Source organism: Brassica napus, chromosome A9, assembly GCF_020379485.1.
Source record: "Brassica napus cultivar Da-Ae chromosome A9, Da-Ae, whole genome shotgun sequence".
NCBI lineage: Eukaryota > Viridiplantae > Streptophyta > Magnoliopsida > Brassicales > Brassicaceae > Brassica > Brassica napus.
In genome coordinates this window covers 16,017,002-16,030,631 of record NC_063442.1, presented here as the reverse complement: position 1 = coordinate 16,030,631, position 13,630 = coordinate 16,017,002, and the positions used below count along the sequence as shown (strand labels likewise).

Here is a 13,630-nt window from a genome sequence, read left to right as displayed (position 1 = left end):
AAATTATATAAACTATTATTATTTTTCATCTTATCCAATTTAAAATTTTGGTGACAATTTTTTCTGATTTATATAAATACATTAACGTGTTTTTCTTATTTATCATATCTTTAATAAAATTATATCTTACTAAAATATAAATAATAAAATATTTATTATTATACGATCTTAAATATGCTTACAACTTTGAATTTATTTATACAATTTTCTTAATAAAATTATTTTTAATTTTTAAAATTAAGTGGGAATTTTTTTTAGTTTTCAAAGTTGATATTATATATTTTGATATTTTGTTCAAAAATGTTAAGAGGCCTTTTACCTTTCTTTCACTAAGATATGTTGTACAAAATATTAGACAAATTAAACAATAACTAAAATATATAAAGCAATCACCAAAGTTTTAAATTGGATAAGATGAACAAGAATAGTAGTTTATATAATGGAGAATTTCAATTTGTAATAATATTTCAAAAAATTATTTTAGTCTAGTTGTTAGTGTGCCCCTTTAAAAGGATATCCCAGCACGGATTTGAATTCCGAAATGAACATATTTTTTTAAAAAATACATATATCAAAACAACATCGTCTTATCTTTGTTAAAAGTTGATTAACTTCTGTTAGAGTTAATGTAGATTTAGACACGTTTTAGAAAAAAATGGATAATTTTTTTTTAAATTATAATTGAGTTGAGGTCGTTTTTGGCACTGACCATTTGTTCGGGTCTTATTTGGCACGATTGAGAGTGTTGGAGTCGAAATTGGCATTTTTCCTCGTATATCAAACGACGTCGTTTTATCTTGTTAACGGTTGACTAACTTCTGTTAGAGTCAATGTAGATTTAGACACGTTTTAAGAAGTTCGGGTAGTTTTTTTGAATTATAATTGAGTTGAGGTCGTATTTGGCACTGATCAATTGTTCGGGTCGTATTTGGCACGACTGAAATAGTTTGGGTCGAAATTGGCACTTTTCCCGATAATCATGTTCTAAGTAGTTTAACATAGAACATATAAGTTGTGCTGGGAAATTGGATTATTGTTAGGCTTCGGTATTTGGATATCGATTCGGTTTGGTCGTGTATCTCAGATAGTAGATAATTTGGATATGAAAAAAATGATATTAATCAGGTAATTTTGAATTTTAAATTGTGTTTGGTTTGAGATTTGTTGGATTTTGAATATTTTCATTCGAATTAACCGAACATTTTTTATTCTAATTTGGAATAAATTGTCATAATCCAAATCTATATAAAATAATCAATTTATCCTAAATATCCGGTTTAAATCTCGTATTTGGTAACTTCACTAACAATATTCAAAATTAATCAAAAATAACAAACAAATATCCAAAATATCAAAAAATAATTTGAAGTATCCAAATTATCCAAAATAACTAATATATACAAATTTTAATTATAATTTTTAATACTTGACTCAAAAGTGTGGTTAGTGAAGTAACGAGTTGCTTTACACATGTATCGATTTAGATGTCATATTTAATTATTTGTAGAAATCATTTTAACAATTAATAGTAGCCGTCAAAAAAATAGTTCAATTTTAGGTGTTTTTAATTAAAACTAATTGTTGACAAAACAAACTTTAAGTTTCATCAACGCGCAGGCATAAAAATTTATGAAAAGATCTTTATTTATTATAGTCCAGTAACATAAGCTTGAATCCATGCATCATAGTTCAATAATTCATCTGATAGTTAATTCCTAGCTTCATCAGCATATGAGACTTGAAGCTTCAGCACTTTGCTCTCAAGCGACTTAGAGAATGCAGAGGAGTTGCAGAGTTTTGGGAGAGCAGCCTTTCCTTTGTACGCTTTGCAAATTTGGGCAACAAAATCATCAGGACTTTCTGCGTTCTGCATCGCCACAAACCAAAAACACAATCAGTGAAAAGTAACATTTTCAGTTGATTAAAAACCGTAAATGCTAAAATGCATGTAGATAGATTATTCATGCAAAGAAGAGTTTATAAGGAGCTATACGAGTGGTTTGCTGTTGAGTGTAACCCATGGTACGTATTTATGTTGCGGTTTCAAACTCAAAGTCATGTTTGCATACCCAAGTATGAGCTGACATAGCAAAAAGAAAACGGTTAAAATTATTACGATTATATGATTGTGTTATATATGTGTGTGTTTATGTCCTACCGTTTTAGGGAGATCACTGTTGTAACAATCATTGATGGCCTTTTCACTCCTAGAGTTCTTTAAACATGATTCCCACTTTGTCGTGTCGTTTTCAACGCACCTTATGAACGAGTAGTGCTTTTTCTGCGTTCCAAAACATTCATTTTTCAAATTAAATTTTAACAATAATTTATATGAATAAAGAAAAGGGAATAGTATCCATTCAGAAAGTAAATAAATGCATATATCATTCATTTATACCGAATCGGGCCAAGTTCTTATGGCGCAAGCTTCAATGGCGTTTAGTTTGCATTCCTCTTCACCATGCTTCACCATTATATATTTCCAAACATGAGAATTACAAAAAAAAAGTATAAGATAAACTGAAATATACAAGTCATACATATAAATAGGAAGGACTAATAATAAGTTTTTTTTTTGACAAAACTAATAAATAAGTTATCAACAAGAAGAGGGATAAACTGAAAATAACCTGGCAAGTAACGGTCAGATTATCGGATACTTTGGCGTTACCAAATGGAACCAGCTTGAGGTCGGTGACTGTGTGGAGATCAGAGTCAAAGATTTTGACCAGATAGTTGACGATAAAAACCTGACATCCGGGACAGAGTGATTCGTAGTAAAGATTGAGCTTCACTTTGTCGGATTCCCCAGCTACGAGTTTCTCTGAAATTGTGAAAAGAAGGCAAGCAAAGAAGAGACATGGGAACAACACACACTTGTTTGAAGAAGACGAACGCATTGTTAAAAGTATTCTTACTAAAGAGTTTGAGTTGCGTGCTCATGACTACTACCTTGTGTATGTATTTATAGATACTATTTTTTTATGTTACGGTAACTAACTGTTTTTTTTTTACTAATTTGTAACATTTTTCTCGTGAGTCCCTTTTTTTTACTTATATGTCCAAAGGGAGGGTAACTCAAGATGCCAATGTCTAACGCCGAGTAGGGATAATAGTATACAATTTCGAGTCTCGACCATACGTACGTAAACATATCTTGATTATATACAGTATAGAGTTTATAAGGTGTTAATGTTATCTATGTTTAATTAGTGAAGAGCAGTTTCTAAGTCTATTTTAAAAACTAATGTGTATCATAACAACAACATCATTGGACCAGTGGTGATTGCTAGGATGATATATCGAGAAGTCAAGAACACTATCATGGCAAGAAGGGATAGAAAGAAATTTCAAAACCTCTTGTCAAGTTGGATTATATAATCTTTAGGCTTCTCAGCACATTTGCTCTATCTTGTTTTTTCTTCTTTTTTGCCAAGGTAGAGTACTATCTAGATTTAACTTTTTTGTAAAATCTGAACATCATTAATATGATATTAGCATTCTTAGCAAAAAAAAAAAAAAAAAAAAAAAAAAAAAAAAAAAAAAAAACTTATAAAATCTTACAGTGAATCATGGTTACACTTAAAAATGGCATGACATAATAAATATAAGGTAAAACTTGTACCGTAAAAGTGATCTTTTTTTTTTTTTTTGATATTACTAAGTTTTAAAAAATAAAATCTTGATATTAGAAAGATAACAAGTTACACCAGCTGTTTTAAGTTACAAAAAAAAAGGTACACCAGCTGTAGGTTCTACTACTTACTTGTCTTAGTAGGCCATGACGCATCTTTCAAATTGCAATATTTAGCTAGCTAAACTTTAAGAGTTTTAGGAAACATCAATAACCTAAAGTGGGTGTATAGTTTGAACCAAAATAAAGGTAAATTTCCCCCTTTAATTAATGCCACTAAATTAAGTTTAAATAAACTTCCGGTTTCATCAAAGAATATTCGCTAAACAAAACAGAAACAAACAAACAAACTATAGTAGATTAGTAAGTTACAAAAAAGAAATTCTATAGTAGGTAACTAACAAAATTGAATGTTGTTGCAAGAATAAACACGTGAGAGAGCAAATCATCAATTTATTTTTATCTGATGCGAACCTACAAATGAAGAACCAAGTGAACCAGATCATAAGGGAACATCTAAGAGAACCAGAAATCCAAATTAGAAGTATGCATCAAATCATACCATACAACAATATAATTGAACAACCAAATATAATAAATATAGAAGTAGTCATGCATCATACCATCTATCATTTGACACAACGGAATCTTATAATTAGAATATCTCAAATATTTCTTATCACATTAACAATCATCTTTCACAAATTAACACACTTTGCAAATTGCACATGACAAGAGAGCTAGTCGTCACTTCAAAAATCATGCTCGTCAACCGGTTTATGGGCTTTAACGGAATCGCTATGTCTTTGTCCTCAATCTAAAACCATATGACATTGGGCTGGCCGTCACCTTACACCAGTATCGGCTCGTCGCGTCAGGCGGTTGGGCTTTAGAAGGATTGCTATGTACATAGCATAATTTCATTTCCTCATAACACCACATTTTCACTAATCACGACTCATTTATTTTACTAAACACGTCAATCACTATTTCATAAACTTAAAAATATAAGCTTACAAAACCATATTATATAATACAAATCTACATATCATGAACCCTCACCTTAACGTTCATGATTGAAAACTGAGCGTCTCAAGAGAATAGAGTTTGCATTCTGGGCGTTTTTTGGAACTGGGATTGCGATTGGAAAAGCAGTTGGGGTGTCTGTTTTTTTTGATAGATTCTGTCTATTCTTGGACAGAAAGCAACGTGCATAGCAGCTAGGGTTTAACTTTTCTATGTTTTAGTTTAAGTTCTCTTTTTAGACTCTAAATTATAAACACATTAACAATATCCACCATTTTAACTTTTTTGTAAACATACACAGGAAAAGATTGAATAAACCATTTATTGTTTTTGCCTTAGGCCCCCTAAAACTTTTGCAGGACACTGTTTGTATGTATACAATACAACACAAAAAAATGTGATCTAACAATAGGTTGTCTGTCTAGTCTAGGGATCATAGATATAATGAGTCTTTTCAGTCTCATGCTGCGTGGAATCTCACGCTCCCAGCAGAGGCCTGGTTTGCGGCACGGTTACTTCTTTCAACTTTCAACTTTTTACTGGTTTGAATCCAAAATCTCTTGAAACTAGTGCTGGGAATATGAATCATTATCCGCGGGCCCTGCCCCATTTGACCCGCTGCGGGGCGGATTGAGTGATTTGAAAAATTTGGTTCGCGGGTGCGGGTGCGGATTGAGTGATTTTTATGCGGGGCTGGTGCGGGTCAGTCAAAATTCAGTGCGGGTACCCGTCAATCCGCAAAAACTAAAAAAAAAAAATTAAAAAAATATTATTTTTAAATAGAATTTTTTTTAAAATTATTTAATTTTAATTATAAATAGATTAATATTTATTATTTTTAATAAAAAAATATTTAAAATATTAAATTTATTGTTATTTTTAATAAAAAATATTTAAAATATTAATTTTTATTGTTATTTTTAATAAAAAATATTTAAATTAATAATTTTTATTATTATTAATATTATCCGCGGGTCTAGCGGATCACCCGCGGGTTTAAACGGGGCGGGTGCGGATTTCATATTTTTTTCTTGCGGGTCAAACGGGTCAAATTTTTTGAGTAAAAAATCAGTTCACCCGCGGGTTGGCGGGTCAAGCGGGGCGGGTTTGACCCGCAACCCAGCTCTACTTGAAACCTATTCTTTACCTGTATTGCTCTCTTAGGCATCTTCAGGTAAACCAAGCAACTTCGCAACCTTGAAGATTTAAGCAACAATTTTCAGGTTTATCAAATTTCTACAATGTTTTAAGGCTTTTTTACTCACCTGTCTAAGAATCTTCTTGTCTCCCTTTCCACTTGGTTGCTCAAGATCAGCTATTTCCCACAAGGGAATGTCAAGGAGAGTCTTTATCACATCTTCATCCAAGAATGGGAATCGCGCCTGTACACTTTAAACATTTGAGAACAGAGCACAAAGAGAAAAACAATTTGAGTTTCTAGTCACACAACATATGTATTACCTCTTTACCATTATCTGCAATGCATCGATCATCTCGACCTAAGTTTCTTTTCCAAATCCTCTGCATATCCAACTTCATTTCTTGATCCAACGCAACCCAACTGTAAAACAAAACAAAATGTGACAGCATATTCCTCTGATCTTATCTCTTAACGGCTCTTTTACTATTTTCATAAGATTCCCGGTTTGCATACCGGTTTACTGGTCACGTGTTAGACCTTGCCAGCATTTCCCTTTAAGTACTCTTTGTCATTTTCTTAAGAAGGTATCAATCAAAATAACATTTCCTCTCATCTCTTTCTCTCTCTTACTCCATTATCATCATCCCTTCATCATCCTTAAGGATCTTGTACTCCAAGGTGACGCATTTCTTCCTTAAAAGCTCACCTTCTAGTCTTGATTAACATCTAACTCTAATCTCTCGGTGAGGTTACAGAAAGATATCTATCTCATTACTTTTCCTGTCTCATTTTGGTATCAGAGCAGTCGAATCCTAGGGATTTCATCATGGTGGAAACGAGAAACCAAGAAAAGACGCTCCTGGAGCTGGTCGAAGAGATCCGTACAAACCAGGAACGCCAATCTTCTGAGCTTCGTCAACGGTCTGACTCCCTCGACGACCGCTACAACAGGCTCGAACGACTGGTCTTTGAGAACCTCCCGCAGCTCCAATCAGCCGGTAAAAGACCCGTCGACGACGCTGGTGGCTCACAAATGATGGACCCCACCTCCGCCGAGCCCAACAGACCCCCAGACCCACCGGATCTATTCCGTTTTCCGCAACAGCCGACCAGAGACCCTCCTCCTCCCCCAGTCACCAACGGTCTCGCTGGACGATTAACAAAAGTGGGTTTTCCCACCTTTGACGGTACAGACCTCCGCGATTGGATCTGTATCTGCGAGCAGTTCTTCGACCTAGACGGCACCACGCCGGAGCTCAAGGTCCGACTTGCTGCGATGCACCTCCGCGGAAAAGCTCTCCAATGGCACCGCAACTTCATGGCGGAGCGCTTTGGGGTTTTTCCCTCTTGGACCGACTACGTGATAGCTTTATCGAGTCGCTTCAACGCCCTTTTTGACGACCCACTTGCAGATCTGGTGGCTCTTCATCAAGGCTCTGACTCTATCATCACCTATCTGGACAAGTTCGAGAACGCTAGAACTCGACTCACTCTCCCTGAGGCTCACGCTCTCAGTATATTCCTGACGAACATGAACCCACATCTTTTCCTCCATGTGCGTCAGTTCGGAGTAACCACAGTGTCTGCAGCAGCACAAATAGCTTGCCTCCACGAAACCGCCCTTACCCACACACCCAACCGTTACCAGCGAGCTCCCTTCAATCCCTCAACAAACAAAAACCCACCCTTTAAACCTCAGAATACAACACCCATACTACCCACACCACCAAACAAACCCACCTTTATCCCCAAAAACACCAACGACAAACCCACCCGAAAATACAGTTACCAAGAGATGCAGGAGCGTCGTGCCAAAGGATTGTGTATGTTCTGTGACGAGGCATTCACACCAGGGCACCAAATCAAGCACAAACGCTCTCAGATTTTCGTTATGGACGGTGACGATGATGACGCTGAGAGTGTCGACGTAGATGATGCTGAGATCTTCCCAGACCAAACCCTCGAGGAGAATACATCCGAACCAACCCCTACCATTTCAGTGAACGCTCTCAGTGGCTCGACGACGTTCAACTGCATGAGAGTGGTTGGCCAGTATGGAAAAAGGAAGCTCTTTATCTTGATTGACCCAGGCAGTACACACAACTTTCTCGACATCAAGGTTGCCAACGAGCTGGGTTGTCGCTTAGAAGCAGTAAATCCAATGTCTGTGGCTGCTGCAAATGGGAACAACTTGGTGACAAATTTTAAATGCAGCAACTTCACTTGGACGGTTCAAAACTACACCTTTACCTCGGAGATTCGCACACTGCCTCTGGACTGCTGTGAGCTTGTACTTGGAGTCCAGTGGTTATCCACTCTTGGGCCTATCCTCTGGGACTTCCTGAACCTCAGTATGGAGTTCACTTTCAACGGTCTGCAACATCACTTGCGGGGCGTTACAAAAACGGGTTGCAAACTGATCAAAGGAGCCAGCTTGAATAAGCTTATGCTCCAACAACCACAGATAGCTTTGCTACAAGTGCGGGAGCGAGTAGCAGAGTCATCTCCGCTCTCACCAGAGTCTCTCTACTGCCATATCTCAGCGCCACAAAGTGAATTCTCCAAGGATCCAGCTCTGACACAACTACTAGAATCCTTCTCCGATGTGTTCTCCGAGCCAACTGCGCTTCCACCATTTCGCGAGGGCTTTGATCATCAGATACCCCTGCAGTCCGGTTCGAACCCTGTTAACCTACGACCCTACAGATACTCCTCTCTGCAAAAAGATGCCATTGATGAAATGCTGAAGGAGATGCTACAACAGGGTATAATACAGTGCAGCTCTAGCCCGTACGCCTCTCCCATTGTCCTAGTCAAAAAGAAAGATGGATCATGGAGACTATGTGTGGACTACAGAGGCCTCAACAACCAAACTGTTAAAGATAAATACCCAATACCTCTGCTTGAAGATCTCCTGGATGAGTTAGGTGGAGCGAAATACTTCACCAAACTGGATCTTTGCGCAGGCTTCCATCAACTACGGATGTCGCCAAGTGATGTGTACAAGACTGCCTTCAAATCTCACGCAGGCCACTACGAGTATTTGGTAATGCCTTTCGGCCTCTCTAATGCTCCATGCACATTCCAGAGTCTGATGAACCATGTTTTCCAAGACATATCTCGGAAGTTCCTTTTGGTCTTCTTCGATGATATTTTGGTCTACAGCCCTGACTGGGAGTCGCACCTCCAACACCTACAGGAAGTGTTCTCCATCTTGCGACATCAACAGCTCTACCTCAAAGCTTCTAAGTGCACCTTTGGAGCGACCGAAATTGAGTATCTCGGTCACTTTATTTCAGCTGAAGGAGTAAGAACAGACCCCTCCAAGATCGCCGCTATCAAGCAATGGCCTACTCCTACCTCTGTTAAGCAACTGCGCAGTTTCCTCGGCCTTGCTAACTACTACAGACGCTTCATACGAGGGTATAGCGTTTTGTCTCGTCCTCTCACTACTCTGCTGCAGAAAGATGGTTTCCTATGGAACTCCGAAGCTGATACAGCTCTGGATAACCTCAAGTCTGCGCTTTCCTCATCTCCGGTCCTAGCACTACCAGACTTCGACAAGACGTTTGTGGTTGAAACTGATGCTAGCAACACTGGAATTGGAGCAGTCCTTATGCAGGACAACCACCCCATATGCTTCATCAGCAGAGCTCTGGGTCCAAGACACCAAGCCCTCTCTGTCTACGAGAAAGAATTAATGGCTGTTGTCCACGCAGTCCAAGCTTGGAACGCTTACCTTGCTCATCGACGTTTTATCATCAAAACGGATCAAAAGAGCCTCAAGTATATGGTCGAGCAAAAAGCAACAACACCATTTCAACACATGTGGCTCTCTAAGCTGATGGGGTACGACTTTGAGATCCAATACAAGTTGGGAAAAGAAAACGTGGCTGCAGATGCTCTCTCAAGGGTTTCTGGTTCGCAACTGCTACACATGACGTTGTCTCAAGCGCACCAAGGCTTCTACGACTCTCTGCGTTTGCTCTGGCAGAGTGATCCTAAGCTACGCAAGATCATATCTGAGCTGCAAGCTGACCCTAAATCCCACCCTTCTTACACCTTCATCAACGAGGAACTAAGACGCAAGGGAAAGCTCGTCGTGGGGAACAATGTGAACATAAAAACACACATCTTCCGTTGGCTCCACGACTCGGCTATAGGAGGACACTCAGGCAGAGATGCAACCCTCCACAGGATCAAATCACTCTTCTTTTGGTCAAAAATGAGCCTCGAGGTGCAGAACTATGTGCGCAATTGCGATGTCTATCAGAAGAACAAGTATGAGAATGTGGCCAAGCCGGGTCTACTGAATCCATTACCAATCCCTAACGGTGTTTGGGAGTCAGTCAGCTTAGACTTCATTGAAGGTCTCCCACAGTCTGCTGGCAAACACTGTATATTGGTGGTTATTGATAGGTTGAGCAAACAGGCTCACTTCCTAGCACTCTCCCACCCCTACACTGCTATTGAAGTTGCACAAGCCTATCTAGACAATGTGTTCAAGCTTCACGGCCTCCCTAAAGACATAATCAGCGATCGCGATCCTACATTCCTCAGTGACGTTTGGAAAGAGCTCTTCCGGGTCCATGGGGTTGATCTACGTTACTCTACTGCCTACCATCCTCAAACCGACGGGCAGACAGAGGTAACTAATAAGACCTTGGAGACTTACCTAAGATGTATGACCGCTGAGACTCCGCAAACATGGAGCAAATGGCTCCCTCTTGCTGAATGGTGGTACAACACAACATACCACTCTGCCATCAGGAGCACACCATTCGAAATAGTCTACGGTCAACCTCCTCCTACTCATCTTCCATACCTTCCAGGTGAAAGCAAATCTGCTTTGGTTGATCGGAGCCTACAAAAACGCGAAGAGGTCATCTCTATGTTGAAGTTTCACTTGCTGCGAGCTCAGAACAGAAACAAGCAAGCTGCTGATTCTCATCGCTCTCCACGGTCCTTCACAGTGGGTAGCTATGTTTACCTGAAGCTTCAACCCTACAGCCAGAACTCACTTAAGAACAGGAAGGTACCACACAAACTATTTCCTCGCTACTATGGTCCTTTCCGTGTTCTAGACACTGTCGGGTCTGCTGCTTATCGACTGGATTTACCCGCGGGCGCAGCCATTCACAACGTATTCCATGTGAGCCAGCTGAAGCTGTGCCCAAACCCTCAAGCTGCTTCATCAGGTCTTCCTCAATTCTATGTTGATCTTGGCACTTCTAAGGAACCGGAGCAGATTTTGGAAACTAAGATGGCTAAGCGTCGTAATGCTGCTGTCACTAAGGTCCTAGTCCAATGGAAGGGTGAGACTCCTGAACAGGCCACTTGGGAATTCTACAAATACTTCATCGCCAAGCATCCTCAATTCCATCCTTGAGGACAAGGATGATTTCAAGCAGGGGGTATTGTGACAGCATATTCCTCTGATCTTATCTCTTAACGGCTCTTTTACTATTTTCATAAGATTCCCGGTTTGCATACCGGTTTACTGGTCACGTGTTAGACCTTGCCAGCATTTCCCTTTAAGTACTCTTTGTCATTTTCTTAAGAAGGTATCAATCAAAATAACATTTCCTCTCATCTCTTTCTCTCTCTTACTCCATTATCATCATCCCTTCATCATCCTTAAGGATCTTGTACTCCAAGGTGACGCATTTCTTCCTTAAAAGCTCACCTTCTAGTCTTGATTAACATCTAACTCTAATCTCTCGGTGAGGTTACAGAAAAATATCTATCTCATTACTTTTCCTGTCTCACAAAAAAAACAAAACTTGTGTTGTGAGTTGATTATTAGTTTACATCCATAGAGAAAACTATGCAGACACATATGTATATATATATATACCTCCCGTTTCTATATTTTGTTCTGTGCCTACCATAACCAGCAAATTGTTCATCAGGACCAGCGCCAACAAGCAGTATTCTACTGTTTGATTTTCTCTTTCTTTGTGGATCCAACCATCACCGCGAGCAGCAAGCCAGAGTGCTGTTCCAATGTTAAGGTCCTATAACATTTGCACAACAGATTGTCCAGTTGTCATCAAGTTTTGAGGAATGTAATGAGAGAAATCCTCAAAGACTTTGAAGTTTACCATGTAAGTATCCGCAGGATTTATGAGTGACATGGCACGCTTTGTCTCGAATGCTAGTTTTGACAAGTTTCCACCTGCAAGAACGTTTGCATTCACAGAAGGAGAAAGTGGATAGAATAGTAATAGACCTATACATCAAGGTTTTTAAAGTTAAACCTTCTCAACGGTGCAATCTTTTTAAGTTCCTTTACTCCAGCCTTGGCGGAGATCCTATCAGGAGCATTTGCACCATCAAAACTGACATTAAGTAGATCAACTTCATCTGAAAAGAGTAATATCTTTTAATTAGTTTCAGAATTGAAGGCAGAAGACAATAATAGTGAAAACAAGAACAATTTACATTTTGGATAAAGGCACTGATCCAATAGAGCAGCTAGAATCACTGAATCTAATCCACCAGAGAATAGAACAGCTACTGGGACAACTTCTTTTTCTCCCTGTTCATGCCAATAGTACAAACATGAAGCATTTAGTGTAAAGCATATTTTTTTAAAAATAAAACATAACTCATACGTGAAAAATGCTATGTAGTGAAGTCGCCGCCTCACTGATTCCTTTAGAACAACGAAAATCCTAAAACTAAACCTTGCCAGGCTTATGACATTTGGACAGAACTGGAGGAATCTGACGAAATTAAGCAGTACCTGAAATATCATTGCCTTTCTCTTCTTGAATTCTGCAAAGCGACGAAATTGACTGATCTTCAGGTCTTGGTATAACTAAGTTCCTTTCCCATTCAATCAACTCCTTCCACCAATGGCTGGATTACAGAGAGTAGCTCCTCTGAGCTGCAATGGGGAACCTATAAAATGCAATTCACCCGTACAAAGTAGTAGGAGTAGTATTCTAAAGCTTAGAAGCTCCTTCACTAGCCTCAAGAACAGAGAGAGTCACAGATTGTTGGTTGAAGAAGAATCTTCTTTTCGCCTACACTATCAGGATTCAAATCTTCAACAGAGAACTGTAAAACACCAAAATCAGCAATTCCAAAGTAAACTTATATCAGAATCAAAAACATCAAGTAAGACTCATCTCTCAATACAATTATCATTAAGAAACTGAAAAGAGTAATCTTTTCTTTCTACTCAGATGTCAGAACAGAGTTTGAAGTTCATCCTACAAAGCCCCTAACGGTAAGAGATCTAAAGCATCACAAGTCAGGTCGGAGAAGAGATTTTACTTGTTCGAAACGAGGTTCTAAGAGAGGTGTCGAGAGCTCGATACGAACGCCGCACATATTTCCGGCGGTGTCTCTCTCTCTCTCTCTCGTCTCCTTCCCGTCGAAAGTTTGAACGAAGCTTCTTTGGTCTGCAATTTTTAAAAGAGACGTTTCAGACATAGGACAAATTGCCTCCGTAGCATAGTGGTATTGCGTTCGCTTCGTAAGCGAAAGGTCGTGAGTTCGATCCTCGCCGGGGGCTTATTTAATTTTTTGGCCGACAAACACGAAAACAGCTCCAATCATTCCATTACTCACTCGGCTATGATAACTTGGTTAACTGATACTTTCCAAAAGCTGCAGATATGATGAATACACTAAAAAGTAATTAGAAAATTCTCAAATCTTGTTTTTGAGTTAAACCTCTTTAAAAATGTGTGTGTAGAGTAGTTTCGAAATGTTTTTGCTCATCAGACTCTCAGTTATTCAAAGTTCTTGTTTTTTTTTCTTTTTGATATTGGAATGCAACTATAGGCTCACAAGGGATCTTGAATCAGAATTGAAAA

The 13,630-nt window shown here is 38.8% G+C and overlaps 1 protein-coding gene and 2 non-coding genes across 5 annotated transcripts; 1 reads left to right on the top strand and 2 right to left on the bottom strand.

The window, feature by feature from the left end:
- Positions 1 to 1,626: 1,626 nt before the first annotated feature.
- LOC106426953 (gamma-interferon-responsive lysosomal thiol protein) lies at positions 1,627 to 2,945 on the bottom strand. The gene is made up of 5 exons (XM_013867687.3): positions 2,631 to 2,945; positions 2,399 to 2,464; positions 2,159 to 2,281; positions 1,994 to 2,080; positions 1,627 to 1,867 (listed from the first exon to the last, which is right to left on the bottom strand). The coding sequence occupies exons 1-5, from the start codon at positions 2,898 to 2,900 to the stop codon at positions 1,709 to 1,711; spliced, it is 705 nt and encodes a 234-aa protein (XP_013723141.1). The 5' UTR covers positions 2,901 to 2,945; the 3' UTR covers positions 1,627 to 1,708.
- Positions 2,946 to 4,966: 2,021 nt separating this feature from the next.
- Positions 4,967 to 13,349, bottom strand: LOC106426951. Of its 3 annotated transcripts, XR_007316392.1 has the most exons (11): positions 13,086 to 13,349; positions 12,550 to 12,866; positions 12,246 to 12,342; positions 12,062 to 12,167; positions 11,906 to 11,979; positions 11,659 to 11,818; positions 6,315 to 11,561; positions 6,122 to 6,221; positions 5,926 to 6,042; positions 5,808 to 5,856; positions 4,967 to 5,404 (listed from the first exon to the last, which is right to left on the bottom strand). It is a non-coding gene; the product is annotated as an uncharacterized LOC106426951 (transcript). The 3 variants fall into 3 exon arrangements; XR_007316391.1 differs by having other exon boundaries at positions 6,122 to 11,561; positions 13,086 to 13,348; XR_007316393.1 differs by lacking the exon at positions 5,808 to 5,856 and having other exon boundaries at positions 6,122 to 11,561; positions 13,086 to 13,348.
- TRNAT-CGU lies at positions 13,255 to 13,326 on the top strand. Its single transcript has one exon. It is a non-coding gene; the product is annotated as a tRNA-Thr (tRNA).
- Positions 13,350 to 13,630: the final 281 nt, after the last annotated feature.

Coding starts and splice junctions, on each gene's coding strand:
- LOC106426953 (XM_013867687.3), bottom strand. CDS start 2,900: ATGCGTTCGTCTTCTTCAAACAAGTGTGTGTTGTTCCCATGTCTCTTC. Junction 2,465..2,630: donor ATCTGACCGTTACTTGCCAG/GTTATTTTCAGT, acceptor ATAATGGTGAAG/CATGGTGAAGAGGAATGCAA. Junction 1,868..1,993: donor CACTCAACAGCAAACCACTC/GTATAGCTCCTT, acceptor GTGGCGATGCAG/AACGCAGAAAGTCCTGATGA.